A 23,567-nucleotide genomic window follows, 5' to 3' on the forward strand; every position below is an offset into this window, starting at 1 on the left:
AATTTCACTTAGGAGATCGTGTAGGAAATGCTAAGGAAGAAATAGATGGAACGAAAAGTGGGCTGGGACAAGAAAGCAGAACTGATTTTTTTTCTTGGATGTTGTGGGTATAGAGCAAATTGCTTCACTGTTCAACAGCCTAAAGAACTGTGTTTCACCTGAGAAACTGGGTCCTCAAATTATTTTTTCCTTTTGGACAGGCAGTTATACTTTGTATTAGATAAGTGTTATTTTGCAGAAATATTTTAAAGGCTGCTTTACACATTATTTTGTAAAATCTTTGCACATCACCCTAATATAGATTCACATATATATGTATATATATTTATACACATATATATTGCTGTGCTTGAAAAATATACAGGTATGTTATAGCAATCTAGCAATCACTGTTATATTTATTTATGTAGCTTTACTCATGCCAGAAAAAGAAGAGGTAACATTATTTTTGTATGGAAATGAATGGAGATGGGAGAGAAAATAAAAGGAAATACCTTAGATACATAGGAACAAAAACGTTTTATTTGTTCCTGATTTTGGAGGGTAAGCTGGGAAGTTTGACAATGTGGGCATGCACACACGCATATACACATGCATATACACACACACACACACACACCTGCATACAATCTTTCTTATTACCCTTAAATAGTTGTGATTTCACGTTCATTAAATTATAATCAGTTGGGAAAAAGTTTTATTTTTCAATTCTATAAAAATCAAATCAACATTTATCCCCATAGAGCATTTTAGCTTTTATAATGTAAATTTCTATCCATTATTTTGTGTATTCTTAAAAATTTCTCTCTCTTAATTTGAGATCCATTTTCTGTACATGTGCACGTGTTTGTTCCCTGTGTGTGTGTATGTGTGTGTATACGTACACACGTGTGCTTTATTATGGCCAGCTTGCAACTTGAAACACAGAGTCATCTGGGTGCTGTGACTGAGCACCAGGAAAACCAGTAGGTATTGTGAGGTGAATTAAGCCTTTTTTGTTTAATATCCACTAAATAGTTCTTGAAGATTTTTGCCCTTAGGCTACGCTCCTTCTATTTATTTCCACCTGGTACAAGAATGATGTGTTTTTTCATCATGTGTACAAAGGGTGCATGTATAAGTGTATGCAAGCTTGCTTTTTAGTTGTGTTTCTTTGTTGATAGTTATCTGGCATATTGGAGTTACCTTCCTATTTCAAACTTGTATAGTTTTTTAAAGTATCAAGCTAGTGAAGCTAGTGAATATTTTCCATTAACATTTATGCTGTCATAGAATTCTTCAATTTAGAACTCAGTTATTGGACCTTACTGAATGTAATCTTTTTCTGTTTATATACATATATATTTCCTTGATTATTATTATAATAGAATTATTATATATAATATAATCATTGTATATGTATGTTATAAAATAATCAGAATAACTATAAATTTCTGTTTAAAACACTATGTCCAAAATATGTGGTTTCTATAGCTACAGTTCTTACGTTTATGGTTCAGTGAGTTAATGTTAGACTGTGTACTTTTTTTTTTAATATAAATATATTTATTTATTTATTTTTGGCTGCATTGGGTCTTTGTTGTTGGGTCTTCGTTGCTGCACACAGGCTTTCTCTAGTTGCGGAAAGCAGGGGCTACTCTCTGTTGCGGTGCGCGGGCTTCTCATTGTGGTGGCTTCTCCTGTTGCAGAACTCGGACTCTAGAGCACAGGCTTCAGTAGTTGTGGAGCACAGGCTTAGCTGCTCTGTGGCATGTGGGATCTTCCTGGACCAGGGCTTGAACCCGTGTCCCCTGCATTGGCAGGTGGATTCTCAACCACTGCGCCACCAGGGAAGTCCCAGACTGTGTACTTTTAAAATAAGTGCTTAATCTCACAATACATCACTTATATTTGGAATTTTATGTAAAATTATGTACATATATATATGTTTTTAATAATAAAAGAACCACCCAACAGATAGGAAGTTTCTATTTTCCAAGTACTTCTAACTTAGTAGTTTTTCCAGTATGCAGTAGTACTTACCACAATGACCATATTTATAGTAATTAGCTAGGTAATTTTCTTTTGTGATCATGTATATTTTTATCAATTCAATGAATAAACATTAAAATAAATATTTTATTAGAAATCTGCCAAATCAAGTAGTTAAATTTAATTTTAATTTAGCATGGAACTTGGATTTTAATACTAGATAATCTTAGATCAAGGAACACACTCATCTGAACCTCAAAAATTAAGTCACCTTGGGCTTCCCTGGTGGCGCAGTGGTTGAGAGTCCGCCTGCCGATGCAGGGGAAACGGGTTCGTGCCCCGGCCCGGGAAGATCCCACATGTCATGGAGCGGCTGGGCCCATGAGCCATGGCCACTGAGCCTGCGCGTCTGGAGCCTGTGCTCCGCAACGGGAGAGGCCACAAGAGTGAGAGGCCCACGTACGGCAAAAAAAAAAGTCACCTAAAAATTTAAGGTTAGAGTTATACTTTCTCAAAGTCAAGTTTTCTGTCCTTCGGGAGGACAAGTTATAATCCCAACTACGTGTCCAGTAACAGGTTCTGCATTCTCCAACTGACTTAAATCCTACAGTGCTCTAAAGGAATTTTAGACTTCAGTTACAAGATTGCTGCCATTTTCCTAAAGATTACAAAGAGATTTGCTGTGAAAGAATGTGTACAACTTTGACTTGTTGTTAATTTTTTTTTTAATGGTAGTATTGTCTAGCAAATATCTTTGGGCCAGATTAAAAAGGCCCGAAGTAGTCCAGATTATGACTATTTTCATTATGATCATGGAAATGTTAAGCAGCTACTCAAAAATGACTTTCACAGCACAAAGGATCACTTCTTTCTGAGACTGAGCATACATATTTTTAAAGGGAAAAACTCAAACAGAACATGCCTGAATTAGAAAAGACCGTCTCAATGAATTCTCCCTGTGATGTCAATATAGATTTTCTTTTAGATTAGTTTAGATTACATGTCTGAAAATAAAATAAATTCTCATACACTTATGTTGATTCCCCTGTTGTTATTACTCATGGGAGATGCACTTTACTTTTATCATCTGTTCTTTGCTTTGGGTATGGTTATCAGAGCTCAGAAAGTGCTCTCCAAGATAAAGTATTTAAAACACCACTGTAGACACATTTTGATGTTTATACTGCATTATATATGGGTAGACTTCATATTCTTTTAAAACACCTTTTAATCTTTGCTCTGATTCAAGGATAGCCTTCTCCAATAGTGTTTTGACCCTCGGTTACATTACATAGCAGGGTGATACAGAAGGCCTCACATCCTCTCCTTCTATATATGAGTTTCATGGCCTTTTTTCCCCAATTTCTTCTATACTTGTGTGTGTTTTAATGATTACAAAATATTAAAGCTGTTAGTAGAAAAATGGCTTGTCATTGCCAGTAAAACCCATTACAACTTACATTTCTGTGTATTTACTCTAGAACGTGGATATTTAGTATACTGATTTTGCTTAAATTTTCATTCTTGAGATGACCCACTCTTAGAGGGTAAAAAACACCAGCTTCTGATAAAATTACAACACAGTAAAAGTAATAAGGACCAAATAGTTTTTGAGAAGTAATTTTGAAAACAGGTTTATTTAAAATGTCAATTAAAATGTCACTCTCTCATTTCCTACTATTTATATATTTTTGAACTGTAATAATAGTAGCAACAATATGCTATGGTAGGATTTGTTTTAGTAAGATGAAGGCCAAATTGTTTTTGTTCAAACAGTCTATATTTTATTCTAAAGTAACCTTTGGGACACTATCAATTTTAATAGTTCTCTCAGAAAGGTTTCATTTCACAGGAGGCATTTTTGGTGAAAATACATATTTATTATCATTTGTGTATGTGCGTAGATGCACACTGAGGATATTTAGATTCAGTTTATTTTTTAACATCTTTATTGGAGTATAATTGCTTTACAAAAGTGTGTTAGTTTCTGCTTTATAGCAAAGTGAATCAGCTATACATATACATGTATACCCCTATCTCCTGCCTTCTTGCGTCTCCCTCCCACCCTCCCTATCCCACCCCTCTAGGTGGTCACAAAGCACCAAGCTGATGTCCCCATGCTATGCAGCTGCTTCCCACTAGCTATCTGTTTTGCATTTGGTAGTGCCAAATGTAAACTCTCTTGCCACTCTCTCACTTTGTCCCAGCTTACCCTTCCCCCTCCCAGTGTCCTCAAGTCCATTCTCTAGGTCTGAATCTTTATTCCTGTCTTGCCCCTACGTTCTTCAGAACCAATTTGTTTTTTAAGGTTCCATATATATGTGTTAGCATATGGTATTTGTTTTTCTCTTTCTGACTTACTTCACTCCGTATGACAGGGTCTAAGTCCATCCACCTCACTACAAATAACTCAATTTCATTTCTTTTTATGGCTGACTAATATTCCATTGTATATATGTGTCACATCTTCTTTAACCATTCATCTGTTTATGGACACTAAGGTTGCTTCCATGTCCTGGCTATTGTAAATAGAGCTGAAATAGACATTTTGGTACATGACTTTTTTTGAATTATGGTTTTCCCAGGGAATATGCCCAGTAGTGGGATTGCTGGGTCATATGGTAGTTCTATTTTTAGTTTTTTAAGGAACCTCCATACTGTTCTCCATAGTGGCTGTATCAATTTACATTCCCACCAACAGTGCAAGAGGGTTCACTTTCCACCACATCCTCTCCAGCATTTATTGTTTGTAGATTTTTTGATGATGGCCATTCTGAATGGTGTGAGATGATACCTCATTGTAGTTTCAATTTGCATTTCTCCAATGATTAGTAATGTTGAGCATTCTTTCACGTGTTTACTACTGGAAATCTGCATATCATCTTCGGTGAAATGTCTATTTAGGTCTTCTGCCCATTTTTGGATTGGGTTGTTTGAATTTTTTTAAATATTGAGCTGCATGCGCTGCTTGTAAATTTTGGAGATTAATCCTTTGTCAGGTGCTTCATTTGAAAATATTTTCTCCCATTCTGAAGGTTGTCTTTTCATCTTGTTTAGGTTTTCCTTTGCTGTGAAAAAGCTTTTAAGTTTTATTAGGTCTCTTTTTTTGTTTGTTTTGTTTTACTTTCCTTTTCTCTAGGAGGTTGGTCAAAAAGGATCTTGCTGTGATGTATGTCATAGAGTGTTCTGCCTATGTTTTCCTCTAAGAGTTTTGTACAGTCTGGCCTTACATTTAGATCTTTAATCCATTTTGAGTTTATTTTGGTGTATGGTGTTAGGGAGTGTTCTAATTTCATTCTACCTGTAGCTGTCCAGTTTACCCAGCACCACTTATTGAAGAGGCTGTCTTTTTGCCATTGTATATTCTTGCCTCCTTTATCAAAGATAAGGTGACCATATGTGCATGGGTTTTTCCACTCTGTTCCACTGACCTATATTTCTGTTTTTGGGCCAGTTCCATACTGTCTTGATTACTGTAGCTTTGTAGTATAATCTGAAATCCAGGAGCCAAATTCCTCCAGCTCCATTTTTCTTTCTCAAGATTGCTTTGCCTTTTGGGGGATCTTTTGTGTTTCCATACAAATTGTGAAAATTTTTGTTCTAGTTTATTGAAAAATGCCATTGGTAGTTTGATAGGGATTGCATTGAACCTGTAGATTGCTTTGGGTAATATAGTCATTTTCACAAAGTTGATTCTTCCAATCCAAGAACATGGTATATCTCTCCATCTGTTTGTATCATCTTTAATTGCATCAGTGTCTTATAGCTTTCTGCATACAGGTCTTTTGCCTCCTTATGTAGGTTTATTACTAGGTATTTTATTCTTTTTGTTGCAATGGTAAATGGGAGTGTTTCTTTAATTTCTCTTTCAGATTTTTCATCATTATTGTATAGGAATGCAAGAGATTTCTGTGCATTAATTTTGTATTCTGCTACTTTATCAAACTCATTGATTAGCTCTAGGAGTTTCCTGGTAGCATCTTTAGGATTCTCTATGTATAATATCATGTCATCTGCAAACAGTGACAGCTTTACTTTTTCTTTTCCAATTTGGATTCCTTTTATTTCTTGTTCTTGTCTGATTGCTGTGGCTAAAACTTCCAAAACTATGTTGAAAAATAATGGTGAGAGTGGACAACCTTGTCTTGTACCTGATCTTAGAGAAATGGTTTCAGTTTTTCACCATTGAGAACGATGTTGGCTGTGGTTTTGTCATATATTGCCTTTATTAAAGGTAAGTTCCCTCTATGCCTTCTTTCTGGAGGGTTTTTATCATAAATGGGTGTTGAATTTTGTTGAAACCTTTTTCTTCATCTATTGAGATGATCATATGTTTTTTCTCCTTCAATTTGTTAATATGGTTTATCACATTGATTGATTTGCGTATATTGAAGAATTCTTGCATTCCTGGGTTAAATCCCACTTGATCATGGTGTATGATCCTTTTAAAGTGCTGTTGGATTCTGTTTGCTAGTATTTTGTTGAGGATTTTTGCTTCTATGTTCATCAGTGATATTGGCTTGTAGTTTTCTTTCTTTTTAACATCTTTGTCTGGTTTTCATATCAGGGTGGTGTTGGCCTCGTAGAATAAGTTTGGGAGTGTTCCTCCCTCTGCTATATTTTGGAAGAGTTTGAGAAGGATAGGTGTTAGCTTTTCTCTTAATCTTTGATAGAATTTGGCTGTGAAGCCATCTGGTCCTGTGCTTTTGTTCGTTGGAAGATTTTTAATAAGAGTCTTAATTAAAGTGCCTGTAATTGGTCTGCTTATATTTTCTGTTTCTTCCTGGTTCAGTCTCAGACACTTGTGCTTTTCTAAGAATTTGTCCATTTCTTCCAGGTTGTCCATTTTATTGACATATTGTTGCTTTTAGTAGTCTCTCACAATCCTTTTTATTTCTGCAGTGTCAGTTTTTACTTCTTTTTCATTTCTAATTCTATTGATTTGAGTATTCTGCCTATTTTTCTTAATGAGTCTGGCTAATGATTTATCAATTCTGTTTATCTTCTGTTGGTGTGTTTAATATTGTCCCAGAGGTCTCTAAAGCTGTCCTCAATTATTTTCATTCTTTTTTCTTTATTCTTCTCTGTGGTAGTTATTTCCACTATTTTATCTTCCAGGTACTTATCCGTTCTTCTGCCTCAGTTATTCTGCTATTGATTCCTTCTAGAGAATTTTTCATTTCATTTATTGTGTTGTGCATCATTGTTTGTTTGCTCTTTAGTTATTCTAGGTCTTTGTGAAATGTTTCTTGTATTTTCTGCATTCTACTTCCATGATTTTGAATCATCTTTACTATCATTACTCTGAATTTTTTTTTCAGGTAGACTGCCTATTTCCTCTTCATTTGTTTAGTCTGGTGGGTTTTTCCCTTTCTCCTTCATCTGCTGTGTGTTTCTCTGTCTTCTCATTTTGCTTAACTTACTGTGTTTGTGGTCTCCTTTTCACAGACTGCAGGTTCGTATTTCCCATTGTTTTTGGTGCCTGCCCCCAGTGGCTAAGGTTGGTTCAGTGGCTTGTGTAGGCTTCCTGGTGGAGGGGACTGTGCCTGTATTCTCGTGGATGAGGCTGGATCTTGTCTTTCTGGTGGGCAGGACGACAACTGGTTTTGTATTTTGGGGCACCTGTGACCTTATTATGATATTAGGGGGCCTCTCTGCTAATGGATGGGGTTGTGTTCCTGTCTTGCTAGTTGTTTGGCATAGGGTGTCCAGCACTGTAGCTTGCTGATCATTCAGTGGAGCTGGGTCTTAGCGTTTAGATTGATATCTCTGAGAGAGCTTTCACCATTTGATATTACATGGAGCCGGGAGGTCTCTGGTGGATCAATGTCCTGAACTCAGCTCTCCCCCCTCAGAGTCACAGGCCTGACACCAAGACCCTGTCAGTCACACATCTCAGAAGAAAGTGGAGAAAGAAACAAAGAAAGACAGAAATCATAATATAAAGTTTTTAAAGTAAGACATTTAAAAAAAATATTAAATATAAAAAAAATAAAAAGTAATAAATAAAGGAAAAAAGAAAGAAGTGAGCAGCCAAACCAACAAAACAAATCCACCAATGCTAACATGTGTTAAAAACTATAGTAAGAAAAATAAAATAAAACAAAATAAAACGGACAGGCAGAACCCTAAGACAAATGGTGAAAGCAAAGCTATACAGACAAAATCACACAAAGAAGCAAACACATACACACTCAGAAAAAGAGAAAAAGGGGAAAAATATATATATCTATACATTAAAAGAAAGGAAGAGAGCAACCAAATCAATAAACAAATCTACCAATCATAATAAACTCTAAATACTAAACTAAGATAAACATAAGACCAGAAACAAATTAGATATAGAAAGCAAACCCCAAGTCTACAGTTGCTCCCACAGCCCACAGCCTCAATTTTGGGATGATTTGTTGTCTATTCAGGTATTCCAGAGATGCTGGGTACATCAAGTTGATTGTGGAGATTTAATCCACTGCTCCTGAGGCTGCTGGGAGAAATTTCCCTTTCTTTTCTTTGGTCACACAGCTCCTGGGGTTCAGCTTTGCATTTGGTCCCTCCTCTTCATGTATGTCACTTGAGGGTATCTTTTCTTCGCTCAGACACAATGGGGTTAAAGGAGCAGCTGATTAGGTGGCTCTGGCTCAATCAGGCAGGAGGGAGGGAGGGGTATGTAATGTGGCATGAGCCTGCGGAGGCAGAAGCAGGCATATTTCAACCACCTGAAGCAGTCCATGTGTTCTCCTGGGGAAGTTGTCCCCGGATCACGGCACCCTGGCAGTGGTGGGATACACATGCTCCCAGGAGGGTAGTTGTGGATAGTGTCCTATGCTTGCACACAGGCTTCCTGGTGGCTGCAGTAGCAGCCTTAGCATTTCATGTCCATCTCTGGTGTCCACGCTGATAGCTGCAGCTTGTGACAGTCTCTGGAGCTCATTTAGGTGGTGCTCTGAATCCCCTCTCCTTGGACACCCCCAAACAATGGTCCCTTGCCTCTTAGGCAGTTCCGGACATTTTCTCAGACTCCCTCTCGGCTAGCTGTGGCACACTAGCCCGCTTCAGGCTGTGTTCATGCAACCAACCCCAGTCTTCTCCTTGGGATCTGACCTCCGAATCCTGAGCCTCAGCCCCCAGCCCCCACCCGGCCTGGAGGGTGGGTAGACAAAGATCTCAGGCTGGTGAGTGCTGGTCGGCACTGATCCTCTGTACGGGAATTTCTCTGCTTTGCTCTCTGCACCCCTGTTGCTGTGCTCTCCTCCGTGTCTCGGAAGCTTCCTGCCCCCTGTCCCCCACTCCCCCCTCCCCACACCCCTGTCTCCGTCAGTGAAGGGGCTCCCTGGTGTGTGGAAACTTTTCCTCCTTCATAGCTCCCTCCCCAAGGTGCAGGTCCCATCCCTATTTTTTTGTTTTGTTTTGTTTGTTTGTTTGTTTTGTGGTACACGGGCCTCCCACTGTTGTGGCCTCTCCCGTTGCAGAGCACAGGCTCCGGATGCGCAGGCTCAGCGGCCATGGCTCACGGGCCCAGCCGCTCCACGGCATGTGGGATCTTCCCGGACTGGGGCACGAAATTGTGTCCCCTGCATTGGCAGGCGGACTCTCAACCACTGTGCCACCAGGGAAGCCCCCATCCCTATTCTTTTGTCTCTGTTTTTCCTTTTTCCTTTTGCCCTACCCAGGTACTTGGGGAGTTGCCTTTTGGGAAGTCTTAGGTCTTCTGCCAGCATTCAGCAGTTGTTCTATAGGAGTTGTTCCACATGTAGATGTATTTCTGACGTATTTGTGGGGAGGAAGGTGATCTCCACGTCTTACTCCTCCACCATCTTGAAGGTCTCCCTCCAACACTGGTCATTTTGGGGATCACTGTTGTCATCTGGCTTTGGGAGAGGGGAAAGGGAGTGTCAGAACGACATCTCTACCATTTACTTTCAGTCTCAAAGTAACTGAACATGGTGGGTTATTTGCTTAACAGTATATTGGTTCCTCTATATTTCTACCTCCCCTCCATGAATCATGTGGATAAATTTGTAAAACACTAAGCAGACCTTGGGGGAACAAGAATATTGCTTGAGACTCCGCTCCCACCCTCATCTATACTCTAGTACAATAATCCAGGTCATTTTCGAAGTGAATAAATGCAGAATATACCCACAGCCTTTCTAACTCTCCTTGGCATGCCCTTGTTTTTTTTTGCACAGAGAAGTCTTCAAAGAGATCTCCTTCTAGAATACTAGATCAGAAGGGGTGCCAACGTCCTCCATTAAATATCCTCTACTCTTCTCCATCTCCCAATCTTTGGTCCCTAAGGATGAGATTGGAACAGTATAGTCACACTTAACTCCATCATCCTTAATGCTCCACAACACTTGGGTTACAAGCTTCATATTTCATTAAGCAATGACTTTCAAACATTTTCTAATTGATGTTGATATATGGTAAACCAGAACGTGTGTGTGTGTGTGCACGTGTGTTATCAAATTGAAACAAAGCTTTTATAAGCAATCTTGCCTTTACTCTCTATTTTTCTACCTTTGTCTATTTCACTTAAAAAATTTAGTTACAACCAGAAAATTGATTTCAAGATCAATTGATGAGTCTCTACCATGGTTTAGAAAGTCACACCATCCTACTACCATAGAGCAAGAAGGTTCATAGTTTAGCTCTAATTAGAACAAACTCTACTATATAATCGACCAGCAGATTTAGATCTTGGTTTGTATATGAGGTTTAAGGAAATTTTTTAAAATCATTCTTAAAAAATCCTCAACACCTGGCTTTCACAGACATTATCTTGCTAAAAGAGGGAATATAAAAGTATTAAGATCTAGCTTGAGACTCAAAATATCTATCCCAAGTCAGTGGTCTACAAACTTTTTCTTAAAGGTCCAGATGGTAAATACTTTAGGCTTTGTAGGCCATACAATCTCTTTTGTAGCTATTCACTTCTGCCCTTGTATCATGAACATAGCCATAGACAATATGTAAAAAAATGACTGACTGTGGCCCCATATTCTAATAAAACTGCATTTGACAAAATAGGTGGTAATTTCCCTATTATTGTTCTAAATAAAAGTATCTTATTTTTTTCTCTCATAACAGTATATTCTCCAGGAGTTGTTGCACATGTAGATGTATTTCTGATGTATTTGTGGGGAGGAAATTGATCCCCACATCTTACTCCTCCACCATCTTGAAGGTCTCTCCTCAGTTTATTTTTAAATTATTGTAATATAAGTAATTTTTGTAAGAATTATTTATGGAAAAGTATAGTTTCACATATTTTTCCCACAGCTTTAAATCTTGAAAGAAAACATCTTTTGTTTTACTTATTTCTTTTAAAAAATTACATTTTTAAAAATACTCATCTGAGCAAGGCACCCATCTGTTCTTTTGGAACCATGTCCATCTAATTGAAGGTAACTTAATTGAAACTTTAGATCTATCTCTAGAGTAGAGTTCTATGAATTTAATGAATAGACTTTGGAGACCATAATATCATTAAAATATTATAATATTAAAATCTTTTTAAAAAATCCATCTTCTGGGACTCCCAAATCCTATTGGCAAGCATTGATTACTAAATAATAAGTAAGAGAGGATTAGTTGCATCTGAATTAACTCTTGTTTTCTGAGAATGCCAGAAATGATACTGATTCCATTTACTTGTCTCTAGCAATTGAAAAAAAAAAAAAAAAGGCGCTAGAAACAAGGTGAACAGTGAGATTTAAACTAGTAAATAGAAATACATCCCAACAGAAACCAGATAGCAGGCAGGAGAGAAAAACTAATAAGACGATCTTGCTTCCTTTTTACAAAGAGTTCAGCTTAATAGGCATGTTTTCATTGACCTTCCTTAATAATTACCACTTTGCTAGGAGAATGACTTGAATTTTAGGTGTATTCATCCATGTCATCAAAAATGGTGTCATTATGAGAGATGGGGTTAACTTACACAGGCGATAAAAGCATAAGGAAAACATCTCCTCCATAGTAGTATATTTAAATAGTTTTGGGTCTGAAACTCACAGTATTGTTTAAGTCGCTAGAATTTTAAATTTGCCCTTGTAAACCAAACAGTTTTTACTAACTACTGCATGCCAGAGCATAGGTTTCTCACTGCATATAAATCAGGCTTTTTTGGAAGCTGCATTAACCCTTTCAAGAATCTAAAATTACAAGGACTTATTAATTAATTCATATGTTGATGGTAGCTGTCAGATAAAGCATAAAATACAGAGGCAACTACCTTAAAACAAAAGAGAGAAACTGGCACATTTGACCCAACAATGCAGTAGAATCAAAAAAAAAAATGGCCAAAAGGAGAAACCTAGGAGAGATAAAAGAAATTTAATAGATGCTGAGGTGTAGGTTTTTTAGAATACTCACTGTTTACATAATTTAAAATTATAAAGAGATGATTACTTAAACATAGATTTTAATTTCAATAAAAGTGTCTCTGGTTTAAAAAATTCCCTTAAGGGGAAAATATTCTGACCTCCATGTTTCAGTGGATATATGTCAAGTAGGATTTATTTATTTTATTGAAAATGGTACCCTCAATAATAAATAGAGAGCTTCAGAATTTTATATAAATATGGTATTTAACAGATAGATCTGATGTTACTTTAAATACTGTGTATCTCATAGCAAAAGAGAGCTATTATGTATAACTTTGTTTAGGTCCTGGGATCATTCTGAAAACTGACGAGACACTCTCATAAATGAATTGAGTAATTTGTAAGGGGTGGTCATTCTTATTATAGCTTACCAATAGTATTTGATACCTTTTAAATTTCATCTTCCTTTATATCAATGGTAGCATTCTGTTCAAATTCAGAAGTGTGACTATTGAGTGTATTCTCAAGGAATAGAGCATGTAAGAATATACTAGGACCTCAGAGTCTTGATCCTCCAGGGGCATAAGGAACTTGATGAGGCAAACAGATTAAAAAATAAGAGTCAGGGAGCAACACTAGAGTATATAATGCAATTGGAAAATCGTGGCATAGTCTTTGTCCAAAATAGAAATGAGTATTTTGGAGAATATTTTCATTATTTTTTTATTCTTCTTGAGATCCAGAATAAATTTTGAAAGGTTTCTGAGATTGAACATCTACTACCTTATTTGTGGCCATGTTCCTTGCCTTGTAGGAGTGTTTATTACTTCTCTTCTAGATACATATAATGATGTTCTTTCTTCCAGACCTTCCCTCTCCTGGCCTTCTAGAATCCTTTAAGCTTTCTGATATGTGATCATATGCAATCTTATGGTTGGTTAATAGTAATAGCAAATTTGAGAAAGCAGGAAGGGATATAAAGTAGATGTAGAAAGAAAAAAATAGTTTTCTAATGCAGAACTATAAAATTCAGGATTTATATTGTTAATATACAATATCAATTGAATCAACATACATTAAGTCTTTCTTTAGTTTAGGAGAAGTGGGGTGAGACGCAAGCAGAATGGGGTAGGACTGGAGTTGGAATGATGGTGCCAGAGCTATGACAGGTTCTTTGTGCTCTGTTGGAGATAATCCTGGTCGGAGCCCAAACGCTAGATACCTGTACCAGAAGTAATGCTGATTTGAATACTACTTGCTCTGTGACCAAGCAGATTTTTAGGCTATAAATGTTGTTCAGTACTGCTCAGTCAAGCTCCTAAGTATTTCAAGAATCTTCTGAGATGTACAATAAATTGCTCAAATACCTATATTAGTGTTCCATTACCCGTTAAAATAAATTCGGTCTGTTATTCAGAGCTTTTCCATTTTTTTTACATTCTAGCCAGTTTTTCCCTTGTTACTTTGTTTTTAGGCACTGTAATATACATCTTTTGACCTACAAATCTGCTCTCTTATCACCCTGTGAAACACACATTTCTGTGTGGTAATCACTTCACTTTCTAATCTCTTTACCTAGATCACCCTATCCCTGCTCTCCACTGTCTGTTGAAACCCTGATCATCTCTTGAATTGCAAATCAAGCACCACTTCTTCTAAAAAGCCTTTCACCGTATTACAATCTACACTTTTCTCTGTTTTTCTGTTTGACATTCATATAACATAGTTCAAAATGTAACGAATCATGAATTATTTCTCTTATGGTGGTTTCAAATCAAGTTTCTAGTTTCTAATGAAATTGTAAACTCCTTGGTAAAGAGATACAGCCTTCCAGACTGGAGAATTTTAGAGGTGGGTAAACGTGAGTTCATTTACCACAAACCTTTACTTGAGACAACACCTGTTCCACAACATTCTTTCGAAGATGCCTTTGCTTGAAAACTTCCAATTCACAAAGTTGATGTTTAGTTCATTCTTACCTTATGAATGATTGAATATAATTCCTTTAACTGCTGGATTACACACATCTACTACTTCCAATGAATTTGAGCTGTCTTTACTCTGGTGGGGCATTTGAGTTATATTGTTTTTCTTTGATAGGTTATGTCAGAGTCCTTTTCTCAAAAAAACAAAAATATAAACAAAAACAAAAACTTGTTCCATTTAGTATAGAATTGAGTTGCAGAGCCAGTTCTCCTGAGCGTAACTGTTAAGAAAGAGATGGCCCTATTTATCTGTGCCTTCACTTCTAAGCATCTGCTACTACCCCAGGGGATGGCTGCACCTACATTATGGGACTGGGGAAGGGTGGCAGCTAAATTTTGAATGTTAATTTCAGGACACTGTGCCACAGGACACAATTATATTTGTGCCATACGTTCTCAATACGTGGTTTAGATTCTCATTTTTTTTTTTTTCGGGTGCTTCCGTATCAGATTTCCTTATATCCTTAACATATGTTCCCCTTTAATTTCATTTTTCTTCATCTCAGAGCATTATCTGTGGTTGTCAGTATTTATGCCAGAAAATTCACTCTGGTAGACCTATTATTATGTCCAAAGGGTCACAAACAATTGAAACCATCCCCGAAGGTGTGCAGGTGCATTGAATAGTAAGTGCAAATGCTCCCAGCACTCCAAATACCCAGCTGCAGTTGGATTCAGTTGAATGTGATACAGGACAGTGGTTTCTGGTGTCTGAATGAAGTTGTGGCGATACATTCAGAAGTGTTGTGTGATGTAATTGCACGCCAGAGGATTGGTACTTCTAAGCTGCCACGGTTTGACTATTTGATAGCATTATTATAACCTCCTCTTCAAAATGTGCTCTCTGCCTATCAAAAGCAGATAGAATGGCATTTCACAACTGAGGTAAATTCTGGAAGCCAGGTCAGCAGTACATACACCTAAAAATATATACATTTCTCTCATAGTATTTTTATTCCATGAACTATGTTTCTAAATTATTATTTCTTATGACCAATTATTAGGAAATATTTTAAGTTCCTGGAGTCCAGTACCCAGTGTTTTATCATTATATCACTGCCAACACGTGAACAAGCATGCTCATGAAATGAGCATATTGTAACAAGATACGTGATCTTACATTAAAAAATAAAAGAAGCAAAAACATATCCCACATCTGTGTATTTGTTTATCAGTTATTTGATTAGTAGAACAGCCTAGATCACTGTGCACAAGTGAGAAACATGGGAAATACAAGGCAATAGATGAAAGATCACTTGGCTAAATAAAGTGATTGTACTCTGATGCAACATTTTCCCTTACCCTTCTCTTTTCTTCCCTGAATAAGGGATACACCAAGGTTATTAAAAATTGTGCTAAAATTAAGCCTGGAAGTCATGTGAATACTAGCAGAAGAAATAGCATGTGATAAAATTATAATATTAGGATACTTGTTTCTTTTTATTCCCCGACACAGAGAAAGACGTTTTGAGACAACTTTCCAATGCTGTCTCTAGAAGTAATATTGAATGAAATTTTTACCCCCTCATAGTCAGATAGTGTGAAATCAGAAGGTTTAATTTTAACTAATATGCTAGTAAATGAGACATAGAAATCAAAAATGGAAATAATTTGAATGAATATAGATTGTTAAAGTGCCATTTATATGGAATGACTCACCCTATCATCATAACAAGTGTAAGGGGTTTATAGGATGGTAAAGGGAAGTAAGTGAATAATCATTAACATTGCCAAAAAAAGAGAGAACTGTATGTGGTAGAAAACTGTCAGTTTGCAGGATATTATGAATTATGTCAATTTACTGAAGAAACATTTTATTAAAGTTTTGTTGGACTGTATTCTGATGAGATTTCTATTTTAGTATTGGTGTTTTTCCTCTGATATGTTAGAATATATTTGGATTAGTTGTAATTTGCTGTGCTCATAGAGAAGTGTGTGTACATGTGTAAAATTGTGTGTGTGTGTTTGTGTGCACTGAAGAAAGAAAAAGGCAGTGAAGCAAGCTGTGGTTACAACATTAAAAACTTTCAGTAGAAAACTGGTGTACACGAACTGTCAGTCTAAGGTCCTGGCTTGCCATTGTTTACTGGTAGATAATCTGTGATGGGCGTCAACTTTAAGTTTTGTAGAGTTAATCTCCAGAACATTTGGGCCAGCCATAAATATAGATGGGTGCCAGCTCTCTGCTTTCCCAGACAGCTAATTAGGTGTTATGAAAGCTTACACTGGTGAAAGAAGGTAAAGTAGAAATACAAAAGAAAAGTGAGAACAAATAAAAAATGAACTTCATTTATAGAGCTCTCAACTTGGAAACAACTCCAATTTTAAGGTGCTGTTAGAAACAGGAGCAACCACCACACTAACAGAAGAGCACTATTCCTATTTAAAGCTATTTACAGAGCTGAAATAAAACCATTTTGTTGACAGTCGTAAAGCACAGAAAACTCTCTCAAATAGCCTTCCCCACAACCACAACAATTTAGAACTTCCTCACTGATGTTCTGATTAATGGATTTTGGTTTTCAGATTTCTACGACCCAGACGTTTATTTCTTCATTATAAAAATTAAATCAGATGCATATCTGAAACTCTTATTCTAGAAATAATAAGCATGTTTTCAGATGTACAGATATGTGGGCTCTGGAGGAAACAGGCAATGAAACTAAGGGGAGGAAATCCTTTTATGTTTTCTAATATTTCCCTAAGTGTTAACAAATTAGTTGCTAAGTATCTCTCTTTGGGTTATGTGGTATAATGCTTTGAAGATGGGGAAAATAAGCTTATCTTTTGATTTGTGATAAATTCCTTCCTGAGAGTGAGACAGATTGTAGTAAAGAGATAGATTTACTCTAAAGAAATTTCATGACGTGGCTCCTCGAACTGTGTTTCTTCTGCAGTGAACAGTTCTGAGTCACAACACGCAAGGGTTTTCTCCTGACTTTTCCCAAAATAACTATGTTCAATAGAGGCCCCTTAATCTTTGTTAATCTTTGATGGTTTAAATAGTGTTTTGACTTCAAATTTTAATCTTCTACATTGTAATTATTGGCACCTCTTACCCATCTTGAAATGGCTGTGTACTCTTCATGATGTAGTGACATTACAAGGTTAAAATCACATTGTGGACATTAAGTTCTGGTAACCTTTGTGGAAGATCACTAAAATACAATAATTTGGGAACAGATAATTTAATGTTTTACCTAAATATTTTTTTCCTCACATATATGTAACTTTCACAATGCCTGTTCCTTTGAAGGTATATTTTGGCAAAAAATGTTTGCTTGCCTAATATCTTTAAGTTATAAAACAGTTTAATCTAGGTTAAAAAAAAGAGAGAGAGCTTTCAGATTTATTGGCTAATATGAATTTGCAGATTTCATACATCTTTATGTCTAAATCAACTTGAATTATATAAAATTCTAAAATCAGTAGTCAAGTTGTTTAACCAGTCAGAGGTTTCACACTCATAGTTGAAGGGCATAGGGAAAGATTAAAAGGTTGTTTACTGGTGATTTTAAATAAAAAGATTTATACATACATGTAAATTATATACAAGGTTTTATATTTATAAATATATTTATATATATGTTTTATATATATCTACTATCCTTTATATTACAAATATATAACTTTCCTGTGTGTTTTATTCATTCATCTGTATTTCTCTTATGGTAGTTACTGATTTTTAATTTTCAGGAATGCATTGGACATGCATTTAAGTTTTCAAATTTTGTTTGGACTATTTCCTGGAGAAAGCTCAATTTTATTACACACATGCAAATAAAGATCTATACGTGTGTGTGTGTGTGTGCATGTATAGTTTATGGTGGCAGCTGAACTGCAAGTACTTACAGTAATTTAAGTGATTATATCTTTTGGAAAAGATCATATAAATTAAGATGCAAAATTGAACTAATTAAGATGACTGTGTTTATATCCCTCCCCTTGGGAGCTTTTATAATAGTCAGAAGTGACTATAGTAGTATAGAAAATGATTCTTAATGTTAAACAAGTATTTAAATTTCTGATTGTCACATGATCCTTCAGGGAATTTTACACTTAAAAGATTAGACACTGTAAACTTTCTCTATATACAGAACTGCCCAGATTTCTAGCTGTCGGACTTCAGAGTTGTTTTCACTTTGCAATATAAATATGCTTATCTCTCAGTTTCTCTCATCTATATATCATTTGGATTATCCCATCTTTCTTGGCAAGAGGTGCATTCTGTGAAAGGGTTATTATGTTATACTAAGGAAAGGACAAAAATGAGGGTAAATAATTTATTTGTAATCCCAGATTGGTCCAGAAGAAAAAATGAATCTTGGATCAAGCATCTCTAAATTTGTTTTCTGCCCAGGATCCCTAAATTTGTTTTTTGATACAAATATGTAATCTATGCAAATAGTGGCTGTCTGTATAATTTGCTTCTTTTTCATTTTTATAGTTCATAATTCAACATATCTGTTTCGGGATTCGTTTTCCCTAAGGTACAGAAAGAAGCTATTATCTACCTTTATAGTCCTAGGGCTTGAGAAAATCCTCCACACTATTATTCTTTATTATACACACTTAGTTTATTGAGTGGATTTTTAAAAATATAATAGAAGGTACACATAGCAGAAATCCTCCCAATACGACTCCCGTTCCTTTAAGCCCCTCCTCCCTCACTCCTCCCTCCATCCTTCCCTCTCTCCTCTCACTTTGGTTTCCTTCTCGCCTCTCTTTTTCTTTCATTTTTTCCATTTTGTCTACTTTTTTGGTCTAGCTAGTAATTCATTATGTACTACCTATGTCTCTTTTATGTGTCTACCTAGTCATCTATTTATTTATGTCACTTCAGAAATAATTCTACTCTCTCAAAAATTCTTATTTGACCCTTGGCAATTATAGTTCATCTTATGTTCTTAGTTTCTGCAGCTTGTACAGAAGGGTCCATTTGATTTTCTTCACTGTCTCTGAAATGCTGCTGTCAAAATTACAGTCTAATGACAAGGTGAACAGCATATAATGTGTCGTAATCAATACTCAAAATTTGCTCCCTAGGATGTGACATGAAGTCAAGTAAAAAAAAGCTGCAGAGTTTCAGTAGTGAAGTGCAAACAATAATTTTATGTTGATGGTTTCAAATTCAAGGTCAATTTACACTTTTATAAATCTGCATTATTCTGTCCTGTTCACTCTATTCTTAAATTCATATTGAATTCATTCAAAGCTGGGCTATCAAAATTGCTGAAATTGAGACCAGTCAATATTGAAAAATAAAATTATGTTAGTGTCTTTCAAAGAGAGTGTATGAGTTGTAAATGAAGTTTTTAAAAATCACAAATCTAAAAGATACAAAAATATTAGCAAGTGAAATAGATAGTAAAGTTTTCTACTGTATTTTTTAAGGATAAGATTAGTTGAATGAAATGATATGTATTTTTTTTTCTAACACTTACTGACACAGGCATAATATTGAAGATTCACTTTCAGAAGAGGTAATGAAAACAGATACCTGATATTAAACTTTTCTGATATCCTGTTGTTTAAATTCTGCTCTACTTTAAATCTGCACAGGGAGGCTTCTAGAAAATTTTAAATGCCTAGATTTTTTTGCTTCTGTTTGTGTCCATCTGTCTGACAACCTTTCAAATCATAGATAGTATTTGAGTCTGTGTGTAGATAGTTCAGTTTGAGACTACATTTCAGCATTCTTGCCTGCATTACATAATAAACTTAACATATTTTATTCACTCCTAGGTAAATATATGTTTAAAAGTAAGACAAAGTTAAAATAGAGACAAACCACGTAGATACTTCTTTTTAACATTTCAAGTGTGAATAATGATACATGCTATGAAATACCACAGAATTTTTGTTCTGTCAAAACACCATTTTGATTCTTTTCTAAAAGAGTTTAGTTTCATAAGAAATTATTTTATCCTAAAACCTTTTGAGATAATTAAGGTGTGGTTTATTTTTTTTCTTTTTGTATAAGGAATTTTTTGTGTGTTTTAAGTACAGACTCAGATTTTGTATATGACTTTGAAAAGTAACTGTATAAATTTATCAGCACTATTAAATTTGCTGCTTTTTCCCTTGCACACAGGACACTATACATTATGGAGATCCTCTCGCATCAATTAAATGGCAATCCCAAGTGTTCCCAAATGAGTAGGGAATTCTATTCCCATCACATAGATTTAAGCTGTAAATATCCTCTCCTGAAAAAAAGGTCCCTGATTTAAAAAGGATCATTAAACATAAGGAAAATAATGATTTGTAGATGAAAGGGACAACTGGGAAGATATAGTTCAAAGTTATCTTTTAAAATATTGAGTTCATGGACATATGCAGCTGTTGTCATAATGAAGGAATTTTCTTTCATATTTTCTTGTTCAGCATCTTTGAAATAGTGATCGTTAAACAGTACTTTATTTAGATTATTTACATGCTTATCACAAAAGAGAGAAGCAAAAATTCTCACAGAAATCATTATCATTTAGAATTGAAATCATGATTTGTCATTCATTCTGAACTATATCTGTTTACAAAATACATTTTCACCTACTTACACCAAAAACAAAAAGCTGAAGTGAAGAAAACTGATTACATGATCCATACGCAAATCTACTACAATAGCAATGTGCACTTTTTGACAAGCTTATTCATAACACGTTCAGATAGAAAATTCCATTTGCTACTCTTCAGTAGGAAAAGCAGGCTTTTAAAGGAAAACCTTATTTCATGACTGTCACCAAAATAACAATTACAAGCAAAATAGGGATAAAAAATAAAAAAAAAATAGCAGCTTAGGACTTTTTATGGAAGTTTGTGATTCAGGTTTTGCACTGTTATTTGATTTCAAAAATTAAACCTGGTAATCCTTTTTGAAGTTCCCTGTTTCCAGGATGGGTTACACAGAACAAAGACTAACTGATATCCCCAGGAGATTAGTTTACAGTGATATTGTACTCTACTGAGAATGATTCTCCAGTGGCCACTTTTACTTCTTCCCAGACTATGGAAATTTGTTAATACCTAGAGAATAGGCTTAAATAAAACCGTTGTCTCAACCAGCAGGTTTATGCAACCATCCTGAAACGTTTTAATTATTTTCTTTTCCTTTTTAATTTAGAGATCAGAGGTCAAGCAAACCCAGGGAGAGCTGATCGCAGCCTTTGTAGAACTGTAAAGGCATCCCTAATGATTGGATTTGCTGTCCTCTCTTTTGTTTTGCAGAACCAGAAGAGTGTGTTAATTGCACAGATGAATGCCGAGTGCTTGGTCATTCTGACAGGTGTTGGATGCCACAGTTCCCTGCAACCAATCAGGCTGAAAACGCAGATTACCGCACAAATCTCTTTGTACCCACAGTTGAAGCTAATGTTGAGACTGAGACTTACGAAACTGTGAATCCCACTGGGAAAAAGACTTTTTGTACATTTGGAAAAGACAAGCGAGAGCACACGATTCTCATTGCCAATGTGAAACCTTATTTAAAAGCCAAACGTGCCCTGAGCCCTCTCCTCCAAGAGGTCCCCTCAGCATCAAGCAGCCCAACCAAGGCATGCATCGAGCCTTGCACCTCAACGAAAGGCTCCCTGGATGGTTGCGAAGCAAAGCCAGGGGCTCTGGCCGAGGCGAGCAGCCAGTACTTGCCCACTGACAGTCAGTATCTGTCCCCCAGCAAGCAACCGAGAGACCCTCCCTTCCTGGCTTCTGAGCAGATGGCAAGGGTCTTCGCCGATGTGCATTCGAGAGCCAGCCGGGATTCCAGTGAGATAGGCGCTGTCCTGGAGCAGCTTGACCACTCTAACAGAGATCTGGCCAGAGAGCCGGTGGATGCAGAGGAAGTCGTGAGAGAAATCGACAAGCTTCTGCAGGACTGCCGGGGAAATGACCCTGTGGCTGTGAGAAAGTGAAAAAAAAAAAAAAAAAAGCATTGGCATTTTCTTGTCTCTTCTGTTGATTTAAAAATGACCCCTCCTGGTGAAAACCCCATTTTACAGGGATAAAGAAAGACCGATGCTGCTTTAAGGCTTTTAGTGAACATCTGAAGTGCCCACAAGTATGTTCTTTTCACTGCTGTTTCTTTTTCAGAAATAACAATGGCTTTGTTTTGACCAAACTTATATTAGGACAGAATTAACGATGTTCAAAGAGGAAAGAAAAACAGAGAAGAAAAAAGAGAGAAGAAAAAGGAGGATGAGGAGGCAAGTTACCTTGTGACTATCTGTTAGGAAGGTATGCAGTGTGAGAATGGAAGTTTTTTCTCATTGCTCTAAGACTGTCCTCCGTGATTTATTCTGACGTAACTGTTTACCTATAAACCCCATACAAAGCAGGGTCATAATTTGTGATCTGTGGTAGAATTTCTAGCAGTCACCACAGGCTTCTACTGAAAGTCCTGAAACGACCTTGCAGTAGTCCAAGCTACACCAAACATTAACACATATTTGTGGTAAACATTTCTGTATAAAGTTACCTGCCACGCATAGAAACACAGAAAACATTCCATAACATTAGTCAAAAAAAATTAAAAACTGAGTCATTTGTAAAACACCTCATATCGTATAAAAGTTCAATGTAAAAAGGTATAGTCCATTTTGTCCTGCACACACGTAGACTAATTCACTTCATGAAAGAAGAAAATTTAAAGGTTTAAAATGCCTCTTTAGCATTTTAGTGTCCAACAAATGTATAAATAATGATGGATATGTTTTAAATTTGACCTAGAAATGTTCTGAAAAATAGTTACCATTGAGTAATGATATTCAGAGACAATTAACATGAATGATATGTTTTATTCATTTGTGGACACTAAAATAGCTCAGGAACGTGAAAACGTCTTAGACATACACAAATCACATGACCATTTAAATGTGCAAATGTAAGAAGATTCAATGTGTTTACATCAAATGACATATTTTTATTGATTTATTGCAGATTCAGTGCATATGAGCCAAATTGTTGAGTGTATAAGAGCTATATTGTGTATTTTATTAAATTAATATATAGTTGTGTTGCAAAAATATTTGGGCTTATATTGTAAATGGCAAGTGTTGCCTTGGTAGCTGTCGAACTCTATGAGTTTTGTTTTTTCCTGCTTCCATTTCCCCATGGAGTGTTGGAAGCAGTGCCTCAGAGCAAAGTCTCTTGTTTAATGTAGAGTCTACCAAGTACTACAGTACATAATCTGTTCAAAATGTGTTTGAGTGAGCTGATGGAGCTAACTGAAAGGTCAAAAAATACATCTGTCAGTCATGGTTATGTACAAGTCCTTCATGGAAGCTTT

At 36.1% G+C, this 23,567-nt stretch overlaps 1 protein-coding gene across 1 annotated transcript in view; it reads left to right on the plus strand.

The window, feature by feature from the left end:
- The window catches only part of PCDH17 (protocadherin 17), a 101,751-nt gene extending 79,557 nt beyond the window's left edge, over positions 1–22,194 (plus strand). The window contains exon 4 of the mRNA XM_019936410.3: positions 21,512–22,194. Within this exon, the coding sequence (XP_019791969.1) occupies positions 21,512–22,194 (683 nt within the window). The remainder of the gene's footprint in view (positions 1–21,511) is intronic.
- The last annotated feature ends 1,373 nt before the right edge of the window (positions 22,195–23,567 follow it).

Source organism: Tursiops truncatus, chromosome 18 (genome assembly GCF_011762595.2).
Source record: "Tursiops truncatus isolate mTurTru1 chromosome 18, mTurTru1.mat.Y, whole genome shotgun sequence".
Lineage (NCBI taxonomy): Eukaryota > Metazoa > Chordata > Mammalia > Artiodactyla > Delphinidae > Tursiops > Tursiops truncatus.